Source organism: Manacus candei, unplaced genomic scaffold (assembly GCF_025592945.1).
Source record: "Manacus candei isolate 608988 ecotype Guabito, Panama unplaced genomic scaffold, ASM2559294v1 h1tg000027l, whole genome shotgun sequence".
Lineage (NCBI taxonomy): Eukaryota > Metazoa > Chordata > Aves > Passeriformes > Pipridae > Manacus > Manacus candei.
This window is the reverse complement of record NW_026138075.1, coordinates 6,329,125-6,350,158: the sequence shown is the minus strand read 5'-3', so window position 1 is coordinate 6,350,158 and position 21,034 is coordinate 6,329,125. Positions and strand designations below refer to the sequence as shown.

The following is a 21,034-nucleotide window of genomic DNA, read 5'->3' as shown; positions in this document are numbered from 1 at the left end:
TACTGGTAGCATAATTATTCCATTGCAGTTCCTATTGTTTTGACGTCAAAAGCAGTGATTATACATTACAGGCTCAGGCTTACTCTCATTTGAAGTCAGTTCTGTGAATGACCTCATTGAGGTCAGGCTTTGACAAGAGGTAGCAAAACTAGATGTGTAACTAGTGTATAGCAAAACTAGATGAATTTCACTAACGAAGCTCCCATTTTGCTCAAATGTTACTCTGTGAAATTGCAATATAGTTTTTAATTAGAATGTTACTATTTTATTTTAACTTCTCCGGCAGTCCTCAATAATTGGATAAAACTTCTAATAAACTCCGGAGAAACATGTTTTAATGTGTTACAGTAATAAAATCTTTGCAGGTAAATGCACACTTTGGGATAAACACATGAACCATGAAATAGGTGGTCTGGGGACGCTTCTTCCCAGCCAGCAAGACAGCTTAGGACCTTGAATCTCCCAGGAGAGTCAAAGGTCAGCAGGGTCAATACAGGGTCAAGGATCAATGCAAGAGTCAGCAGGGATGCAAGAAATAAAGGGAAGGAGATAATGTGGTTCTTGGCAGACCCAGTCCTTTCTTTGTGAGGAAAAAAAATGGTATTTTCTCTTTGGAATAACATTCTGCAAGTTACATGCTGTAACACCTCTTGGTGGCTGGTGTGAATTATTCCCATGGATAGAAAAGTATGTCCAAGGAATGTGTCCCAATAGTTAATGGCTCAAAGCTGCTTTTAGTCATCAGATATAAAATGCAATAAGCAACACCAGGGTTCCTTAAAATGAAACACAAACTATTGGTAAGTGCATGGTACATAAAAATTATAGTGTATGAGCAATCACTTCTTGCACCGTCATAAAGTGAAAAGAAACTGCACTGAAAAGCAAAACATAAAGGAAATAGAAGGTAAAAGGTTATTGTGCCTATTACCTATTATACGGAGTGGAGAATGTAGCTAAAACAACATCCCGGCCATTGAAATGGATAACATCTGTAACTGCCTGCAGTATGTTGAAGTAGAAGTGTGAATCACCAGGAACTGAGCAGTTCAACCGGGCCTTGAGAAAGGAAGTCCACTGTTTTTCCAGCACTCTCTGAGATCCTCCCATGTCATTTTTGCAAACCTGGGCCACCCTTGGGAAAACTACCTGGAAGGAACAGAGCAAAAATAATGGAGAAAATTAAATGACTGTTTGAACCAAAGATTTTGCTGGAATACTGCTTTTAAAACATTAGGAATAACACAGTAAGGTGCTTAATTTAATATCACATTTCTGTAATTTGTGACAAATAAGAAACAGAGAAAAATTAAGCTTTGGAACAGTGTGCTATGAAAGATAAGACTGTGGCATTTACTATACAGCCATAAATCCTTTAGGAGATCTGTTCTCAACCCATATAAAACTCATTTCCATACAGACTGCTTAGCTTTCTATTTCCCCAAACAAAAGCACATTTCATATTCACAATCCCTGCAACCCACACTGCCTGCTCTGACTCTTGTGTTTTCAGCACTTAAAAACTATGCAAATATTGCTGGGCTTTTATTCCTGCTCTCCACCTTTGTGACCTTGGTCAGCTTTTCTGACTGCTTAGTCAGAAAGCTATTGTGAAATTAGCAAAAATGCAAAAAGTGTTTAATTATTCTTTGCAGAATAGCAGAGCACAAAATTCCTGCACCTGTTTACTCAGCACTCCAATTCATATTTCTTACAGAAAAATATTTCCCTTCTTTGGAATCCATTTTTAACAATTATCTACTATACTGAACTAACTACATTAGCCTTAAGCTTTTTATAATTTCAGAAAAGCGACTCCAGCATAAACCATCACTGTAAGAAACCACAGTTTCCTTTTAAGACAGTGCAATGTTTCACTCCAACCAACCTTTTGGCTTGAGCAATAGGAATCCTCTCAAAATGATGACCTTGTCATCGTGATTTATAGTGATCATTTCAAGGTCACTCCTAACAGCACTGGTCCAAGAATAAGTTTTCCTCCTCCTGAATCTGACAAAGTCATTCAAGGCAATGTTTTTGCCCTTACCTTTCCCATGCTGTTGTACTCCACTGCTATTTCCCGGAAGAAGAAGTATATGTAATTGCCATAGTCCACTGCCTGAACAAAGTATGGTTCTAGAAAGAAACAACCGAAGATATCCTATTTAGGCACCACATACAGCATATAGCATGCCAAGAGAAGCCAAATACATTCACACTTAATATCCAGAGGTGAAACATCTGCATTTGAGAAACTTGATCAGTTTTCAGAACTAACAACATCGCCACAGAAGAATCACTGTCTGGGGACAGGAGAACTGGGGACAAGTCTGTGCAACATCACTGCAAAGTAGTTAAGTCTTTGCCACTAATATGTCTGCCTGCAAGAGGAGAAGTAAACAGGCATTTATAACTGTATGCCTGAGGGGTCCAAGCAGTGCTCTTTATGGCATGCAGGCTGTGAGCGGAGCGAATAACAAACCAGGTAACTGTTTCTGCCCACATGTGTCTGTAGCATCAAGCAAAGTGGGACAGCCAAAGTTGACATCTGGCAAAACATTTCTGCGTGCAGAAAAAGACTTCAAACTATGGCTTTGCTCACTCTAAAATGCTAACTTAAAATCACTACAAATGCTAACTATTCCTAACACCTACATAAAGCTAAACAGCACAGTTCTTAACAATGAGGGCATTTAGAGCACAGAAATTGCCTAATTTAATGACAGCAGTACAGTCCCTAAGAACTATAACAGAAAGGCTTTGTGCAATATTTATTTTCATTAATGAATCTTAACATTACTGGATAAACCTTCTATATTTCATAAAGCCTTGACTGTTACCTAAAAGTCCTGTGGCAGGAATATTTTCAAACGCAGCCAAAGCACACTGAGCCCTGCAAGTTCCAACCCAACAGATGTAAACTGGTGGATTTCAGCTTGGAAAGCTCACTGGAATACATATTCTGATCTACCTAGCTCACAGGTTCTGTCAGGTCCAGTAACTTGGGATCAGGAGAAGAGAGGAAGAGATAAACAGATCAGGGTAAGCAAGAGATGTAATCTAGTTCCTTCTTTCTGCCAGAAAGCACTGGTGAAATGACAAAGAGGTCTGTCAGGAATTCAAGTCTCTCATCAGAGATGCCGCTTTTTTCATCGTGTGTGTTTATCTACCTTTCAGCCACTTGGAGTCATGTTTAACTGTTCGCAGAGTTGGGCTGTCTCCAAGGCTCCGGTATATGACTGCATCTATTGCAAGGAAGTCGGTCACTGTGGCAGAATACAGCTTTCCCTCTGGAGAGCAAGGAAAGAAGAAACAAAGGGGAAGGAGCATTACAAATAATACAATTGCTTTCTATCACCAGTCAAATGAGATGGAGGACACAAAACCATCACAATCTCCTTAGGAATACTGGAGAAAAAAAAAAAAATCCAGCTGGGTAAATGGGACTGAGTACTGAACAAAAGCAAGTCATTAGTTTGCAAAATGGTAATTTCAGAGGGATGCTGTAGGAGAAGAAACCTTATGGAATAATTCTTCTCCAGTTCACTGAACTACCTTATCCAGTTTTTCTGCACAAGCCTCTGGTTCAATGCTCTGAAATCCTGCCTAAGTATGTGAGCAAAACAAATATAACAGAACTGTTAGTTTTAACTGGGAGTGCAAACCAGACAGGTCTTGGAGACTGTAGGCTAATTGACACTTACGAAAAATTCTCCTCTTGAGAGCACTTTTCCTCTGCCAAAGATCACTAGGAAAAAATTAAATAGCGTGCTGGGAGCCCTGCTGAAACAGTGATGCAAAGAGATGGAGGAGGATTGCCCGTCAACGTTTCTTTTCTAACATGCATTTTAGGCATGAATTATGCATTCCTCTCTCTTAAGAAGTGGAGGACTAGTGATAAGAAAGAGTCTATAAAATGGCACCCGAAGGACAACCAAAAGATGCAACACTATCAGGAGGTAAAACCACAACATTTAGCAATATTTTTAAATTTTATTTGTTGCCTAATCTGTTTGCAGGTCATGGTAACTGTACAGGACTGTTTTCATGTTTGAGACAGATCTCGAAACACGATGTCTGGTACGTGCACAAGCATTGCAGCATGAGGACAGAAACTTGTGTCTCTGTTGCATTGCATAAAAACTAGAATTGCCTACATCTCCTTTGACAGAGATTATGTTGAAGGCAGCAGCACTGGGGACATACCCAGGACAAAGCACAGAGGCTTTTATTGGTCAAGGTCTCCTCATTGTACTTTCAGACATCATTTACTTTAAGACTGAGAGAGGATCTCATTAATGCATATAAAGATATCAAAGGTCTGTGCCAAGAGGATGGTGCCAGACTCTTTTCAGTGGTGCCCAGCAACATGACAGGGAGCATTGGCCATAAACTAAAACACAAGAAGTTCCACCTCTACATGAGGAAGAACTTCTTTACACGGAGGGTGGCAGAGCGCTGGAACAGGCTTCCCAGGGAGGTCATGTAGTCTCCCTCTCTGGAGACATTCAAAACCCACCTGGATGCATTGTATAACCTTCCCTAGGTGACCCTGCCTTGGCAGGGGGGTTGGACCAGATGACCTCCAGAGGTCCCTTCTAACTCTAACAATCTCTGATTCTGTGAATTTCAGCTCCAGATTTAAAATTCAGACTGTTCTTCATTAGCAAAACTGTATGCCTTGTTCTGAGTCATGCAATTCTTGTCCTTATCTGGCTACTTCAAAATGAGCATTTTTATTTAGCAAAGCAGAAAAAATAATTACAACATCCCCCTCTGCTGATACGAAACCCAAATTTAAAATAGAGTAAAAAGCTGAATTGTTTAGATACGGATGTCTGAACTCCTGTTAATACAACCACGCATTTATTTTCTTTCCTGCCAAGTTCCTGAATACCATGTGACCAATTACAATTCCCACATATCAGCTGTAATAGCTACAGGCTGCAAGAAGAGCCATATTCACATAAGTGCACCCAACAAACTCAGATGACCTGGATTGGTGCCCCAAACTGCTCTGAAGTGGCTTTTCACTGCACTCTGAAAAATTATCATGGGTATCAATATGTATGTCTTGTAAAACAGTGATTTTCTGAAGCTAGTAGATTTACAGGGTATATTCTACAAGTATTTATTTGAACAGTATCAAATTTATTCTGAATCACCATGAAAGAGTATGACCATTTCTATAAATATTCTCTTTATTTTCAAATAATACGAAGATTTCTTATTATGGTAAAGTGGGAGTCATCTTACCAAACTTCATCTGCATGCAAAGTGAATGTTTACAATAGGCTGGTCACAAATGCTTTCTTGGCCAGTATAGTGAAAAAGGCCCTTCTGAAAGGTCATTCAGACTGCCCTGAGGATAGGGAATCTGAGATACATGGGAAAATTATTTCTCTGAAGCTGTTTTTCTCTTTCCATGCTTTATGAATTACCTGCTTCAATTAGAGAATTTCTCCTGTATGTTCTTTTAAGTGCAATTAAGAAATTACATACTACCACCATCATCATCACCATTATTCTTGAAACAAAAGGACCCATTTATTTACACTATAAAGAGTAAAAGAAAAACTTAAAAAAAATGAAATCTGTTAAAGAAACTCCTTTGTGAGGCAGATGATGATACCTCAAACACAGTAGTGCTTAATAGAGCCTTTTGGCCACAGACTCAGTTGAGAGTGGCTGAAATACTTTTGCACTCTTAAATCTTAAATATTTCCATGTGAGCTCCCAGGCTCTGCTTTCTAGCATCACACCTGTTGAAGAGGACTGACATTATCCTGGATGACTTCTTTATTTTCTTCACCACCTATTTTACAGCCAAATCTAAAAACAGATCACCAGGATTCACTCTAAGAGAAGTTCAATAAAGAAAAAATTTAATCAGGAATTCATGAACAGACATACAAAAATACTACACAACCATAGCCAAAATTAACCCCATTATAAGCTCTCACTTTTTCTAACTATTTTCTAACTACTGTAGAAGAAATTAGAGCTAATTGTATTCTGCTGCATGCAGTATAAATCACCTCTAACCAACACACTTCTCTCCATTGCCTACAACAGCTAGTAAGACCATACTGAAATGTTTTCAGCTTTAAAATAAAATCAATTTTCATTGCCTTCTAGATCTAGAAAAGGGCACATCACAGCATTTCCCCCTAACTTCTTTTTATTATGAATGTTAACTTAAGCTTAGAGTTGTTAAAGAGAACATCCTGCCCAATCCTCATTAAAGTTCACACAAGCTTTGACTTCCTCTGACTTTTACAGAAGCTGGATGCCACCAGAAATTGTGTCTCATTGGTCATATTATCAAGAATACAGGAAATACCGAAATACTGAATCAGGAAACTGAAGTTTCAGGCAATGTTTATGAGCAAGGAAGGCTTTTTTGCTAGGGATTTCCTTATGCCCGCTATTTTTAGTCATTGTTCACTCCCTTTGCCACCCTTTAGATTTAGGCATTCTGGACTCAAACAAGAGGCACAGTGTTATGGCAAGCCTGGGCTTCAGGACAGAAAGCAAAAGTTCATCTCCATGAATTTACCTGCAAACAACGCAACGTTGGCATGCTTTGCATCATAAGGGCACCTGGCCATTCCACTGAATTCATCTCCTAGGAACTCCAAGGTATCCATCTGAAAAACCAAAGGGAGCTCCTCAGATAGAGAAACAGAACTTCTTACCCAAAATGAGGCTTATGACAGTGTTCTTCTTTTCTGGGCAGGGAGGAAGGTCCTTTCTCTAATTCTGCTCCTAACTATGAAGTAAAAACCTGAGAAAAATCATGCTGTTAAATAAAATCAGTCTGAAGAAAGTGTTGTCCAGTAAGTCAGGTATTCTTTTGGAACTAATCACTCTTAACACAACATATTTTACAAAAGTCTTCAGTCTATATTCTATCTGTACACAAGCTTTGTTTTGAACTGTAGCAGCTATGTGGTCTATGGTTCTGGCAAGGCTTCAAAATTTATCCTCAACAGGGACCTAACAGAGACGCTCTCACACACACAAAAGACTGCAAACCACAGCAGTCAGAAGAAACAGCATTAGAACAATTATCTCTATGTGTATTTTCCTCCTCCAGGTTCGGAGATCCTTCTGCTCTACTCTCAACACTGGTGCTCTCTTCCTTGATTTGCATACTCAGAAAGATGCTCTTCAAGCTTTACTATCAGTTGAGTCTGTCTCATGGAGAAATCCTCTTACCATCAGGCAAGAATTAATCTGTGCAGGAATTGTAAAATCTGAGGCTTATATGTAACTCTTGGGAAATAAATTCACCCTGGGCCCTGACGATGACACAAATATACAGATTGACTTTATGCTAAGTTCAAGAAGGTTTAATGAGCTAAGGAGTAAATGTACACCTCTTACCTCCTTAAGATTCTTATACTACTGTATTTTTGGAATAAGGACCTTTCTAGCATATTGAGGTAATTTAAGCAGCTTATACTGTATAAATCACATACAGTACAGATTCACAGAGCATGAAAAGTAACACGCATGGCACCATCAACTACTTCAATCAACTTCTAGTTTGTATGTTACAGCTTCCACATCCTCCAATGGATGATTTTTCATCATTCGTTTTCTGTTTACTCAACAGCTGAAAAGCATTTCATGTGATAGTGAGAGGAAAGGAGTTACAGTCCCGAGCAACTTTTCCTGCACCAAGCTCCACATGCTAGGCTCATCCCCACATCCACTGGCATGGCTGAGGGATGAGCCCTGACTTCTGTTTAGCACATGTCTAGTTCTCTCTCTGTATAATGCAGGAATACATGCAGGAAGCCAGGGCAGATGTTCAAGGGACCTTCTGTAGACTGTCAGAGGGATCACTACCCAGTCCTGTGGCTCAGCAGCAGGTGAGGCAATCTGCAGAGGCTGTGCATCATGGGGAATGAAACACCTGGAGTAAGGGTAAGGAGGGCCATTTATATCCCTCACATCAGGATGGCAAAGAAATTTGTAGTTGTATTCAAAAGACAGCTTTCTATCAAGGGGACTGGTTGAGATTTGTTAGCCTCATTAATGACATTGAGAGTTAAAAAATTACAATTTGCACTAGGAGTGGGCAAGGAAAGAAGGAAAAAAAGAAACAGCAGTTAACAGAGCGGCTACCTGTACCTCACAGTTACCATGACAAAGGCTTGTATTTTTACTCCTCCACAGACTGAAAGAAAACATTATCCTGAACTTCTCTCCTGTGTTTCCTAGACTGCAGCCATCACAGTAGATAGACAAGGTAAAGCAGCACTGCACAAAAATCGAGGAAGAGCAGCAGTCACAGCGAACACCACTAAGAAAGTAGTTTTCCTGGATGTTAACATCTTTATTTTGTTTTTTGTACAATAACTCTGAACCCAAAAAGTAAATGAGAATTGTCCTATGACTTTGTCAGAAGCAGTATTAACAAAGCTGAATTTTCTTTTTCCAGAAGAAGAATGAGAAATGACCCATGGGACTTAACAGTGCCTGGAAAAGCAGGGTCTGGCTATCAAGCACCTAAGTTAAAATCATTCAGCTACTCCAGAACCATCCACTGTTGGGAGTTATATCAGAATATACTGGTGAAAGCCTGAGAAAATAGGAAATATTTCAATAAATGGGTCCTGTTGAAATGCAAGTAACAGAGACACATTATACCAAAGCACTAAATTGGGTTCAGGGCATTAATGTCAAGTATGCATGGACCAGCACACTTTTCTTCACTGCTCTAGAAAATGTTTTGGCTTTGCACATCCCCAGCTAGTGTGGAATACATCACTGTCCTGCTGCATTGTTCCCTATGGAGATTTACTGTTCAATCACTTCCACAGTACACAATGCCGTAGGGTCTCCACAGCTTCCCTATCCGCTGGGTCCCCAACACTAAACTCAAGTTTTGCTGTCCTCAAGCAATGAAAGAACTCCTTTTGGCATTGAGAAGAGCATAACAGAGAATTTAAAACATGCTACTCCAGAAGTAACCCCCAGCATTAATCTATGATTTGATCAGTGACAAGCTGAGGATCTTACTGAGGAGTGACTACATCCCCAAGCAGAGACCTGAAGGACTCTTGCACTTACTGAGGGCAATGCAAAGTGGCAATGCTCTTGATGGGCAGGAGTTGTAAAGAAGTAGGTAATCAATCTGAGAAATTCTCAGAAATCCAATCAACACTGAACTCAATAGCGCTGAAATAAGTCAGGAAAAATGCTTCAGAGTTGAATGGTGCATAGCTGAATGACAACCTCATGCTGCTGCCAGTAGAGTCACAATAAATCCAACCAAAAGACAAGGCATAAATGAAACTCCAAAAACAGATCACATACCTTGTAGTTCCTGCAAGAAGGGTTAAATGCATTTGTTCCACAGATAAACAGTGTATCCTCACTTCTTTTTAGAAGAACCTTAATAAAGTTATGACATTCATCCTGAAGAAAAATAATAAAAACTATTTCAACTACTGCATCTTAGATATCTGTATTTTTATACCATGATATTTCATTGTCAGGTTTCAAATGAAATTGGCTGGTAGCCACTGTGATTTTCTGACCCTTATTTTGTCTGTGTTAAACTGACAATGAGCAAGTTGCAACTGATTTATATTCTACTGGTTTAAAAATTACAAAGAACTGAAGACGCGACATTCACATTACAGCTCATATTTTGCTATTGTTCACATAGGTGAATTTTTGTTTGAAAGATGTTGCTTTACTCAAGACTGAATATGACCTTCTCATCTATGTGCTGTCAGACAGTAGCATCACCACTACAATGTACTGGCATAAAGCATCTGTAACTATAAGGGGAACTAGATGTGCAGAATCAAAGAGTCTATGTTTAATTATGTTACTACTTGTGTTAGTCACAGGTTACATGCTTTCTGAAGCTTTACGCAAAAGTCTCAGTAAATTCCTGCAGGGAGATGGACAGTAGTGTTAAAACAATGGTAAGCGAAATCAGTGCACTAAGCATTGAGTCCAAAACTCTCAATGCTTTAAGCATTTCAGGATATTACTGTGGCTTCTGTCGTAATATTTTATCACATTCGAAGTGAATTATTTTTGCAAATTAAAGCCTTCAGTAAGTTGACGAAAAAAGCAATTACTGGCAAGAAGTGAATGGCATGATCCATTCCACATCACAGACAGCAGCCTGAGATAATAGTGAAGCATCTAAACTAAAGTAGCAGATGCAGACAAAATGAAAATTGCCTACCTTATGTTTTCCCTTCATTCTGCATGTGTCTACATCGGCTTGTCTAGATTTCCATGTCAATTTCTGCAAGGATCAAGAAAGAAATCAACTAGAACTCAGAGGTATTTTGCATTTGATTTCAGAAGTAAAAGTCCCTTAGGAGGGACTAGCTGTTGAACATATATTTATCAAAAGTTTTCTACACACTTTCTCCATGATTAATTCACCACAACAATGAAAGATCACTGATGTGGAGCATCACTTAATTTTGTTTTGCCCTCTATTCATTAGATTGGAATCCTATCCCTCTTTTTTTAAGCCTAAATCAACAAAACTTAACAACAGGCCAACTCTGAGAAACGTGTACTTTTCTTAGAAGTACTAGATGCTCTCTTCTTTTAAACTTATACTGCTCTGCAAATCAGAATAAACATTTATGGACTATGAAGCTTTAATGGATTCTAAATGAAATATGTATTATGGAAGACAACATTTTAGATCAGCAAAGAAATCAAATTCAGGTAATTCTTATCAGTTCAGTTCAGCTGGCAGGCTCAGAAAGCCCTACCAAGACATTGCTGACTTTATCTGCTAACAATCTCTCTCCAGAATATTTGAAGGTGAATTCCACCCTAGATTTTTTTGCGATGAGTTTCAGGAATGGCCAAATGTGGAAGGTTCATTAATTATAATAAAACTTTGGTTAAAATCATATGGCCTAAGGCACTATCACCTTAGACACTATTGCCACAGTAGTTCTGACAGTGTTTCTGATAAGTAAACTGATGCACTATGTATTCATGAAGGGCTCCAAGATGAAAGAGTAACCATAAACATAAATGTTTATTACAACTAAAAGCCTGTGCCCTCATCTTTGATGAGTAACTGGGCATCAGTTCATCTTCAGCATCATTCATAGTTATAATGAAGCACTGTCCTCTTTCTACAGTGGAATTCATCCAGTGCCCAAATTTGTATGAGCTTCTGCTGGACCAAGGCTGTGTTTGGTACACATTACACAATATGACTGCAATGCAAAGGAGCTGAAGGGAGATTATTTTCAGTATGTTCACGTTAATATACAGTATGGTAATGCAGACAAAGCTCTTCTTAGTTTGAATGTAACTTCCCATGGAGATAACGTGAACGCATCTACACAGTGATGTTACAATAAGATTTTATTTAGTCAGTATTTCCATGAGTAAAAAAATTTGTGTGCATGAAAATATGTAACTTGCTTTTTATGATGAAAGTTTCAGTATACTTAATTGGGATAGTATAAATGTTATAGAAAGCTGCTGCATACAAATTAATAGATGTTTGACAGATGTTCCATCAGGGACCTCACTGTATTTCAGCACAGATTGCTTAACAGCCCAGATAAATCACTTATAAGAAATTTGCAGAGGACACGATTGCTCTTCTAGCTTTCTCCAGATATGATTAGCAATGCCATCTTACTTGCTTATTACAGTTTTTACAGCAGCACTGGCAAGTTCTTTGAAACAATGTCATCTTCCTATTTATTTGAAACTTGTCTAGTGTCCTTGGTTTCTGGATGACGATAAAAGCTACTTACTTTGCTAAAATAAATTTCTTCTGTATGTGATGTGTCCATATCAACAGTATAAATATGGTCCCTGTAAACAAAGGCAAACAAATACAAAGTCAAATGTAGTAGTCAGACAGTTCATTTTCTATAAGAGAACTATCTATTACAAGATAATCCATAATACATTTTTAAAAAAATCACGGTCTTATGAGGAAACATTACTGGCAGCATAGCCTCCTTCTCCCAGAAAAGCACTTTTGCATATAAACTGTTTGCCTTCGCATTAAGAAGAAAAAAAAAAAGAAAAATTATACCAAACTTCAAAGTAAGAATCTTTCCCAAAAGCAATTATTTGAACAAATGAGATTTGGGAAAGTAGATGAGTCTCATATGATTTCTCTTCTATCAGTCCTACAGCAGATGTCATAACCTAGCATGCAGATGTTTTCTGTATCCTGAAATCAGCTGCAATAGCTCTTGGGCAGCCTTTGCCAGATTCCTGTGCTAGCAGTCACTGCGTCACATTTAGCCATTCAGGGTTAAAAAGAGGTTAATGCTTCTTTCTTTCTTTTCTTCTTTTTTTTTTCCTTTTTAATTATGTGTCTAACCTCAGCTGTTATAATTTGATTGACAATACGGTAGACAAAAGGCTGACAGCCACAAAACCATTCCCAGAAATCATTCTTCTCTTCACACACTGCTGGCCAAACTAAATGTAAAATACTTTTCTGAAAAAAAGTTCATTTTTTTTTCCCTCACATTTACTGAGAACCTCTCCCTCTCTAAAATTAACCGCCAATCTCTTCTTGGAAAGAGGAAATAGACTCAGGTACTCAGGTAAAGAGATATTTTTAAGCATTCTCCTCCGTGTAAGCTGAGAACAAAGACAGCTCTGTATGGAAACCAAAATTTGAAAAAAACCCACCAACCCACAATGCTGTAGTAACCAGCACATCGAACTGGGACTAACTGTCTCATTTTTCCTTGAAATAACATTGGCTTTTTTCAACATGCGGGAAGCTGCGCAGCTGAAGCACGATCCACAGCATTTGAGGGGTCTGCTGAAAGCAGGATACAGGCTGTTTCTATTTTAGAAATCCCTGCTCTCAAGGTTAGCTTTGTTTTATTGGGTTTTGGGGAAACAGTACTAGTCTCTTAAACAAAGCAAACACAAAATACTGCTGTAAGAGAAATAAGCAGAACTTCTCTCAGGTGGAGAAAGAGGCAGCACTGGTGTGGGGAACTGGTGTTTAAAAATTTGTCTGCTATGGACCTTGAGGCTGTTTGCTTTGTAAGATGCCAAATTGAAGAGTTGTGGGTTTTCTTCTCCTCCAGACTGTAAAACTAGCACTGTCATTTTCTTCCAATATTGGTTTAATGCTTCAGTTTATTATTTACCTGACTTTAGTGACAGAGCAGTGGTCAGTGTTGGTGCTGGACTAAAATTACCTATTAGCATGATATCAGTTTCACAGATTATGGCACAGTTCTCTCTTTATGTACATTGCTTTCTGTTGCTGTCACTCCTGCTATATAAACAGTGGTGGAAAAAAATCTCTTGAATTGTAAATGAGGTGCTAGTGGACCTCTAAAAACCTTCTTCCAGCACAGCTCTTGATTTTAATCATCGGTCTTGCTTTCCAGTAGTTACAATCTTTTCATTTTCAACAAGACAATTAGAAAATACAGTGGTGGTACTCAAAAAGAGTAGAGTTATTTAGTTCCACTCTCAGTAAAACAGCTTTCAGAGGACTTATTTCTGGTTCAAGAAACAGTTCAAAGAAAACTCAGATGCTAAGTTATGGGATTGAAAGAGGGTTAGCATCAGGAAAATTACATATAATTTTCTCATGCCGAATGTGAAACATAGTTGCTGACAGTGTCAGGAGAGAGCGAAAGAGCTGTCAAATTCAGAGGAGGGCCAGCTAACCACAGACAATGTGGGATTGTTCTTGCCCTCCTTTTCCCACTGCCACCCAACTCCTTCTATCTACTAGCTGTGGTATGTGTACAGCTTACTGCTAATTAAGTTATTCTAACACAAATTTACTTAATCCTCGAGCTTCCGTTTTTCCCACCTCCAATGAGCAGAACCGAGTTTTGTTGCCATGGCATAATCTTGTCGAGGAAGGGAATTTAAATAATGCCACCGGCTGTGCTTGACCCTTGGCCACTCAGTGCATCGTCTGGAAACATGTAACTGCAAATGAGGAGGGAGCCATCCCATCCCAGTGCTCCAGAGATCTGTTTTGTACATACACATGAGGGGTGGCAGATAACATGAACAAAAGCTGGCACTGCATGAGACAATGGGAGGAGGAGACACAGCAAACTTAGAAAAAGGGGTGTGGGCGTGGGAGTGAGCGAGCGCAAGTGAGATGGTGAGGGAGTACCCTTCCCACGAGAAAAAAGAAAACAGAGCTGGTCGTTTGCAGACTGCAAGCCAGATATTCAAACAGTAAGGCTTCCTGGGCTTTGGCTGAGTTATTCTGATTTATATTGGTTGGGTATCTCTGCCCGATAACATGAAATAAAGCCTTTCTGAAGTGACACAAAATTTTACTTGGTAATAGCTAATACTGGAGTCACGTATCTCATACAACAAAATAAGCAACTGACAGAAATTTTGCTTTGTATCAGCTGCTCACTAATAAAATGTTAGCAATTCTCAAATTTGAGTTAGCCTCTCTGGTGCACAGAAACTGTCTGCAAAAATCAACACTGGATTTTCTAAAACAAGCAAACAAAAAAATCCACCCTAAACACAACAGTCCTAAAATAAATACTCTCAATATTTAATCATTTGTTTTGATTGCTTTTCAGATAATTGAGTACAAATATAAACTCAGCATTGCTATATTTCAATGTCTAAAAAAACCATGAAAGTAACATCTGATATAACAGTCAAGAGATTTATGTTAGCTACATTTTTCAATGAATCTTGTTACAAAACTCTTTGAGAAACACCTTTGACTGTGTACAATTTGCTTTCAGTCTCTACTACTGCCTCTGAAAGAGATGTGGTATTTGAATTACAAACTTTGAATCACACTAGATACTGAAGGATGACTAATTTTCTGAATTTTATTACTTAAAGATAAAAATGACCTTCGAATTTTAACTTGTATTGCATATACTTCTCAGCTCAAGAGGGACCTTATTCAGTTACACACAGATGGGGAAAAGAATACGTCAAAGGGTTTTTGAGTTACCAAGGAAAAGAATTGTAAGAAGATTTTTTTACATGCTTGTATAAGCACAAAACAGACAAGGTCTTTATTCTTTTTTGTAGGTCACAAGACCCTAGTAGTATATAAGAACCTCATTGTAGCAAGTTTTTTTATACAAATACAAAAAATGCATATTCATATACTAGTACACATGCTGTCCCCCAAATATTAGCATTCTTTATATAATTTGTGCACGCAGTGGTTTCATATCCCAAAACTGTTTATCTGGGTTTTCCCATTATAATGCCAGTTGCTTGGGCACTGCAACACTCTAATTGTGTCAATCTCAGTCTGGGAATAAACTATGAAACAGCAAAGTAAAATCCACAAAGCAGATTTACTACCATCTCACTGCAAATGATTTTCTAACTCAAAGGGAAACAAATAAGGAGAGCAAAGGGAGCTCAGCCATGAAAAGAAGGAAATCCTGACACCACCTTTCAAATCTCTTTAGCCCTCTTCCCTGTCACACTCAATAATGACACTAAATGCAGCAAAAATACTGTCTCTGAGTTCTGGTAAAGCACAAGGCTTTGCCACTTGGTGCAGGGCTGTCCTCTCCTTGTGCCCTATAACCAACACCACCATAGCTCCTCTGCAAGGATACTTGCTCTTTGCCTGGGCTCGATGAGAATGTTTGGCGCGAGTGAGAACGCTGAGCTCTGCCACCCAGACCCTGTGCAAAGTGGCATATGAAAGAAGCCTGACGAAACTGCAGTTAGGCCGTGCAGCTGCAATGGCTGAGTAGGGCAACAGTTAGAAGTGTATTCTTCTAGCAGCCAGGGACATGACTCTAAAAATGTCACTCAGTGACTGTACTGGTGTAACAACTAATTACTTGGTGCTGGATGGAGATCCACAGGCAGATCTCCCCCACAAGATGCATCCGACCACCCAGAAGATGGGGAGTGGCTGCTTGAGAAGAAAGCCAGGCAGCTCCTGGAGGCTGCCAAGGGCTTTGAGGACAGGGCTGGTGGTGAGAGGCTGCCTGTTCAGCAGCTGTTCCCTCTCACCTCCTAGCCATCCCACCCGTCGCTTCTCCCATCTGCAGCAACCGCCTGGCTCTCTGTGGCACATGCAGAAGGGTATGTATTTCTCCAACAGAGGACCAGAAAACAGGCAGGAAACGAGCTGCTACTGGAGAGGCAGCTTGCAGGGAGGTCTCTAACAGGATCTGGGTCCAAGAGCTCTGGACTAACCACCCTTGCTACTCTGGACCCCTCTTGCACTCATTCTGCATCCCTTGTGTAATTCCCACTCTAAAATCCCCTTTGCTAACATCAGGCAGGGAAATGAAGTGTTAATATCTGATCTGTGCCAGGTTGGCAGCTGTATAATGGGTGTAGCTCCTCCACTGAGGCTGATAGTGCCAAGCTGAGCTTTGCAAACTGAATGAGTGGCTCTATATGCAATTTTTATAATAAGACGTGCTTGTGTCTGCACAGTATAGCTTTCAAAAAAAATCCAGACACTCAATTCAGTTAACCTTGCAGAAGCATGTTTGCTTCTTTTTTTTTTGTCTTAAGACAAAAAATCATGCCTAAACCAGCAAAATTACATTTAATAAGACTAATCAAAAAGTGCATTTGTGCACCAGCAAAATCATTCTCTAAAATTATCATTATTGGTGAGCACAAGCAAAATAAAAGGATGAGGACAGACTTGCTCCTCCATGGGAGTAAGAAATTTCTCTGGCATCTTCCCTGTTGCAGGACTTAAGGGGAGGCAGAAGTCTGTAGTCTTGAAACACAGGTGTAGCTCGTCACAAAGCTGAACTTTAGCAGACCAACTGACAAGGTTGCCAATCTGTTTTACTAATTACTTGCAAAGCTCTGTCTGAGTGTAAGAAAATCCTAAAAATAACGTGTCCATCAGAGAACTCAGAACATTCCTCGTCTTCTCCTTCCTCCTCTTAAAGCAGTAAGAGTGGGGCATCAAAGCAGGAGACTACTGACCTAGCAGCAACGTAGAGGGTCCTGTTCATGACCATGACAAGCTGGATGTCCAGCCGGTGCCTCTGTGTGGTGTTCCGCCCTGGTTTGTGACCCACAAACACCGGATACTGTCTTGTATCTGTAGGAAGGAAAAAAAGTCAACAGGGTCAAAAGAGGATAACAAACTGAAATGTGCTAACATGGGTTATGGGGCCCAGCTATAGGAGAAATGTATGGCTTCTGTTCTGTTCTGGAAACACAGCCTGGGGTTGGAAGGCAAGAGCATAGGGAGCTGGAGAGTTCTTCAAGGTTACAGTCTCTGCAGCTGCAAAGGAAAAAGTCATCACCTTTGTAGAAGACAAAAACTGTGAATTTTGTTTAAGGATAAAGCTGTTCTGGAGCTCTTGGCACACAGGTAATGGCACTCTCTCACAGTTTTTCTTTCACTGCTTGCAGAGCTCAAATGCTTGCTCCTGGCTGCCAAAGAGTGACTAGCAGGACAAAGCTGTTCCACAGTGGCCCATCAATCACCACAATGACTGGACTGGTACTGGCTAAAGCAAAAGACTTGGCTCTCCTTGGTTCAGACTGCCAGTTCCCTGGGTTTTCTACAGGACTGGACTGCCATCATACAACAGCTGCAGGGATTTCTGAGAAACAGTGAGAATTCACCACTTGAGTTTTATGAAGTGAAAGTCATTGCTTATTATTCTGGCAACCAGTCTGATACGCCAGTTCGTCTGGCAAGTAGACAACTTGAATACTGACTGGAAGGCCTATACTGAGCTTATGCTATCAACGAGTCAGCTTTCCCCCTCACTCTATCAGTCAACAAGAGCATTTATGGACTATTCCCATGATATTTTTTCATGAGTATTCGTCATACACAGAGTGTGCCATTGCTCTCCAGATGATCGGTGTGTACAACCTATAACAACAGCGGCCACTTTACAGTTAGACCTATATGTATACATCATCATGACATCTACATGCACAAACCAGGGAGCTAATTAAGTAAATAAAATGACAAAAGAAAGGAGGATAGTCCTCTGACAAGCATCATCATCAGTGCAGAACTGCTGTGTGTGTTATATAGAGCTGACTACCACCTAGCTATGCCTGAGCCTTTTTCCCATAAATATGCTCTCCCAAAAACCTGCATACGTTTGAGGAAGTCTATTTCTTCAGAAACTCACCCACTGCTTTAGTGTTCTCCTCTATTGTCTTCTAAAAGTATTCCACCTGTTAAGCTTGGTCAAAATATTGATTCACAGCATGGCTTCAGCTAAATACCTGGAAGTGCCATGTGTCAGAAAGCCTGTGATAAAACTGGACAGAAACAGGAACTTCTCTGCAAACCAGATGCTGAGAACTCCTGAAGAAACAAAGTAAAACACCAGGCAGGATTTATGTTCAGAAGCTTAATTCTTCTGAGCATGTCCTACATGCAAAATGCCAAGATTAACTGTCAGGCTGTTTTCTATCCAGTAATGTTTCCTCTGTAACTCAGGGATCTAGCATGAGCAGGGGGCCTGTATGTTCATGTGCACCTCAGCATGCCATGCTGCAGAGGACAAAGTTATCCCACGTTCCATTTCTCCAAGGATCAAGGCCAGCTATTTGTAAGTTAGCATGAATGATTAGCACCACCCTTCTGGAGTGAGAAAATGTTGGTGCTGAAGCCCCAGTGGTCAGTCTAGACACTAGGGGTTTCAGTGGGGCTTGCTTGAGAGCAGTTCTTCCCTGTTCTTCTGTCCTAGATGTCTATTAGCATTTGCAGAACATCAGGTGTGCCCTGGAGTCTTGTCTTTCAGTTGGTGTCACACAAGTTTATGGGTGCCAAGGCCATCCCTGAGTACAGTAAACATGGACAATCAAGATTCACTTTAAAGTCAAATTCCTGACCAAACTTAGGCCTAAACACAAGCCTGCTCTTGGTTGAGTTGCTACTCTCCAGGATACTTTTAGAGGCCCAGATCCTAAAGACTTTCTTTAAAACATATGAAACCTTGGGAATCAGTTAAGCTAGGCCTGATGTGCAATGTGAAATTCTGTGAAATGCACAGAAAGTTCTCCACCTGTTTAGCCAACAAATCTCAATATGACTTGCAGCTGTTGGTGTTACCCTATGTTTTGGAGAGTTTGTGAACCTCTGCTGGTAAGAAAGGAGGGAGATCCTGTGAAGGAGATACTTTGTCTTGATTTGGTTTTTAGCTACATTTCTAGCTTAGAAAAAAATGCCTAATGCTCAAGCAGAACTTAATGAAGTAAGTTCAATTATTTGTATTAGATCAACAAACAATAAGACCACGCGAAAGATCATGTTCCTATATTAGTATCTGAGAATTTAAATCTGGCAGAAATCAAGAAAAACAGCTTTATTCACTGCAACTGTGATAAAATAATGTTGAAGTCCCCTGATCAGTATTATATGAAGTTCTCTGTCCCATTATACTTACAGTTGCCATGCGAAATACTGATAGGCTCAGAATCTTCTGGGAAACCAGCCCCAGCAAAGTGTAGCAGTATGAAATATAGCAGCAAGGCTTCTGACCTCATAGTAGTTCAGCTGTGAGGCTCCACTTCTTCACTTCACCCTGTGGAAGACAAACAAGAATTTATGCACCTTCTGTTGAATCAGTTTTAAAGAGTCAATGAAAAGTAGAGGGAGCTTTTCCTCTCCTCAAGCCTCTCATTGTACTTGAGGATGCATGTTGTGTTTCTAAGTGGAAACAGCCCTACTAGGTCAGTTCTTCTTTAGCCCATGCCCTAGGAGTGCCACATCTTACTCAAGGATAGACTAAAGTACCCATGTATTGCAAAGAATTTGCTACCTCTGCTGCTTATATGCAACAAAAACACTTCATCCCCTGCACTGATCAACAGCTGACAAGAGTTTTCCAAGAAATATTTTATTTCCCCCTTTGGTTTACAAAATTGGATGATGACATGATGACACACACCATAAACAAAAACCCCCACACTACATTATTCTGGTTAAAAGGAGATTAAGGGTTATACTATGGGACTCATTCATACCCTGCAGAGCTGTGAATCAAGTCACTGAGAGAACTTGATGGAGCATGCAGAACATGTCATTGGGTTTTACTATAAAAATATGTACCCATAAATTTAGGTGCTGCAAAACCAATACCGCAATTTGTGATAAAATAAGGGAGAAAAGAACCGTCCAAACCCAGCATTTTTTCCCCTGTGTTCCACTGATGCATTCATTCATTCACATTTCATGTACAAAAGTATCCCTAAATCTTGAAGATAAAAGGAACCACCGGGGCCTTTGGATACAGTGAAAGAAAACAGCACATAATACAGTAAATAGTTCATAATTCCCAGGCAAATTTCACAGAGACATTGATCTGCAGGAGAAATCAGTGCAAAAGTGGGGTTTTCTTTTCATCCCTTCCACAGTTTCAAACCTTTGATGCTGCCTGCCAAAGATTCCTTTTGAACAAAGCTATTTTACAGTAGTCTGTCAGTCATTCAAGATTTATGGGCAGAAAGTCAAACTTCATAACCTACATAGTCTTTGAAACTTAATTTGGCAAACAAAGTGCTAACTTGCCCTTCTGCAACACTATTTAATATTAGATACCTACATCTCCTTTGCTGATGCCAAAAAAACCATTAACAAGTCTTGAGTGTTGGATTGTCATTTGTAATTTCACAGATACGGCTGATTCCTATTTTTTAACCAATTGAAAAATGTCAAAATAATTAATTTGCCTCATCAGATATTTGCTTTCAAATAAAATTTCAGTTCCTATAAATGGATTGGAACAGGGGCTCTGTTGCAGGGTGGTAGAGTCCATAAGGACTAATGATTTATTATACCCTGTGTTAGCCTATTATTATTTCAACACACAAATTGGAAATCTGGCTGATTCTCTATTTCTATTAACAAAGTAACTGAGAGACAGAGTTAGACTGAGACTGGGAAAAAAAATGTAAGGCAATGACTGACATCTTAACTGAACAAAGTGTCAGATGGATAGCAAAGGATAAAAATAGCAAGAATAAATGCGACACAATGCAGACACTGTCTGTCTATTATACCTTATAGGAAAATGCATACTAGAAGATAGTACATACAAGCCCCAAG

The 21,034-nt window shown here is 39.6% G+C and overlaps 1 protein-coding gene across 5 annotated transcripts in view; it reads right to left on the bottom strand.

Annotated features, from left to right (window-relative positions):
• Positions 1 to 21,034, bottom strand: part of SEMA6A (semaphorin 6A) — a 117,764-nt gene that overhangs the window by 47,856 nt on the left and 48,874 nt on the right. For all 5 annotated transcript variants that reach the window (XM_051789344.1, XM_051789342.1, XM_051789339.1 and 2 more), the window contains exons 2-10: positions 19,374 to 19,511; positions 16,936 to 17,053; positions 11,778 to 11,838; positions 10,220 to 10,282; positions 9,331 to 9,432; positions 6,560 to 6,650; positions 3,171 to 3,290; positions 2,048 to 2,136; positions 932 to 1,149 (exon numbers count right to left, since the gene is read on the bottom strand). In XM_051789344.1, coding sequence (XP_051645304.1) covers positions 932 to 1,149; positions 2,048 to 2,136; positions 3,171 to 3,290; positions 6,560 to 6,650; positions 9,331 to 9,432; positions 10,220 to 10,282; positions 11,778 to 11,838; positions 16,936 to 17,053; positions 19,374 to 19,473 — 962 coding nt within the window. In that variant the 5' untranslated portion in view covers positions 19,474 to 19,511. The remainder of the gene's footprint in view (positions 1 to 931; positions 1,150 to 2,047; positions 2,137 to 3,170; positions 3,291 to 6,559; positions 6,651 to 9,330; positions 9,433 to 10,219; positions 10,283 to 11,777; positions 11,839 to 16,935; positions 17,054 to 19,373; positions 19,512 to 21,034) is intronic.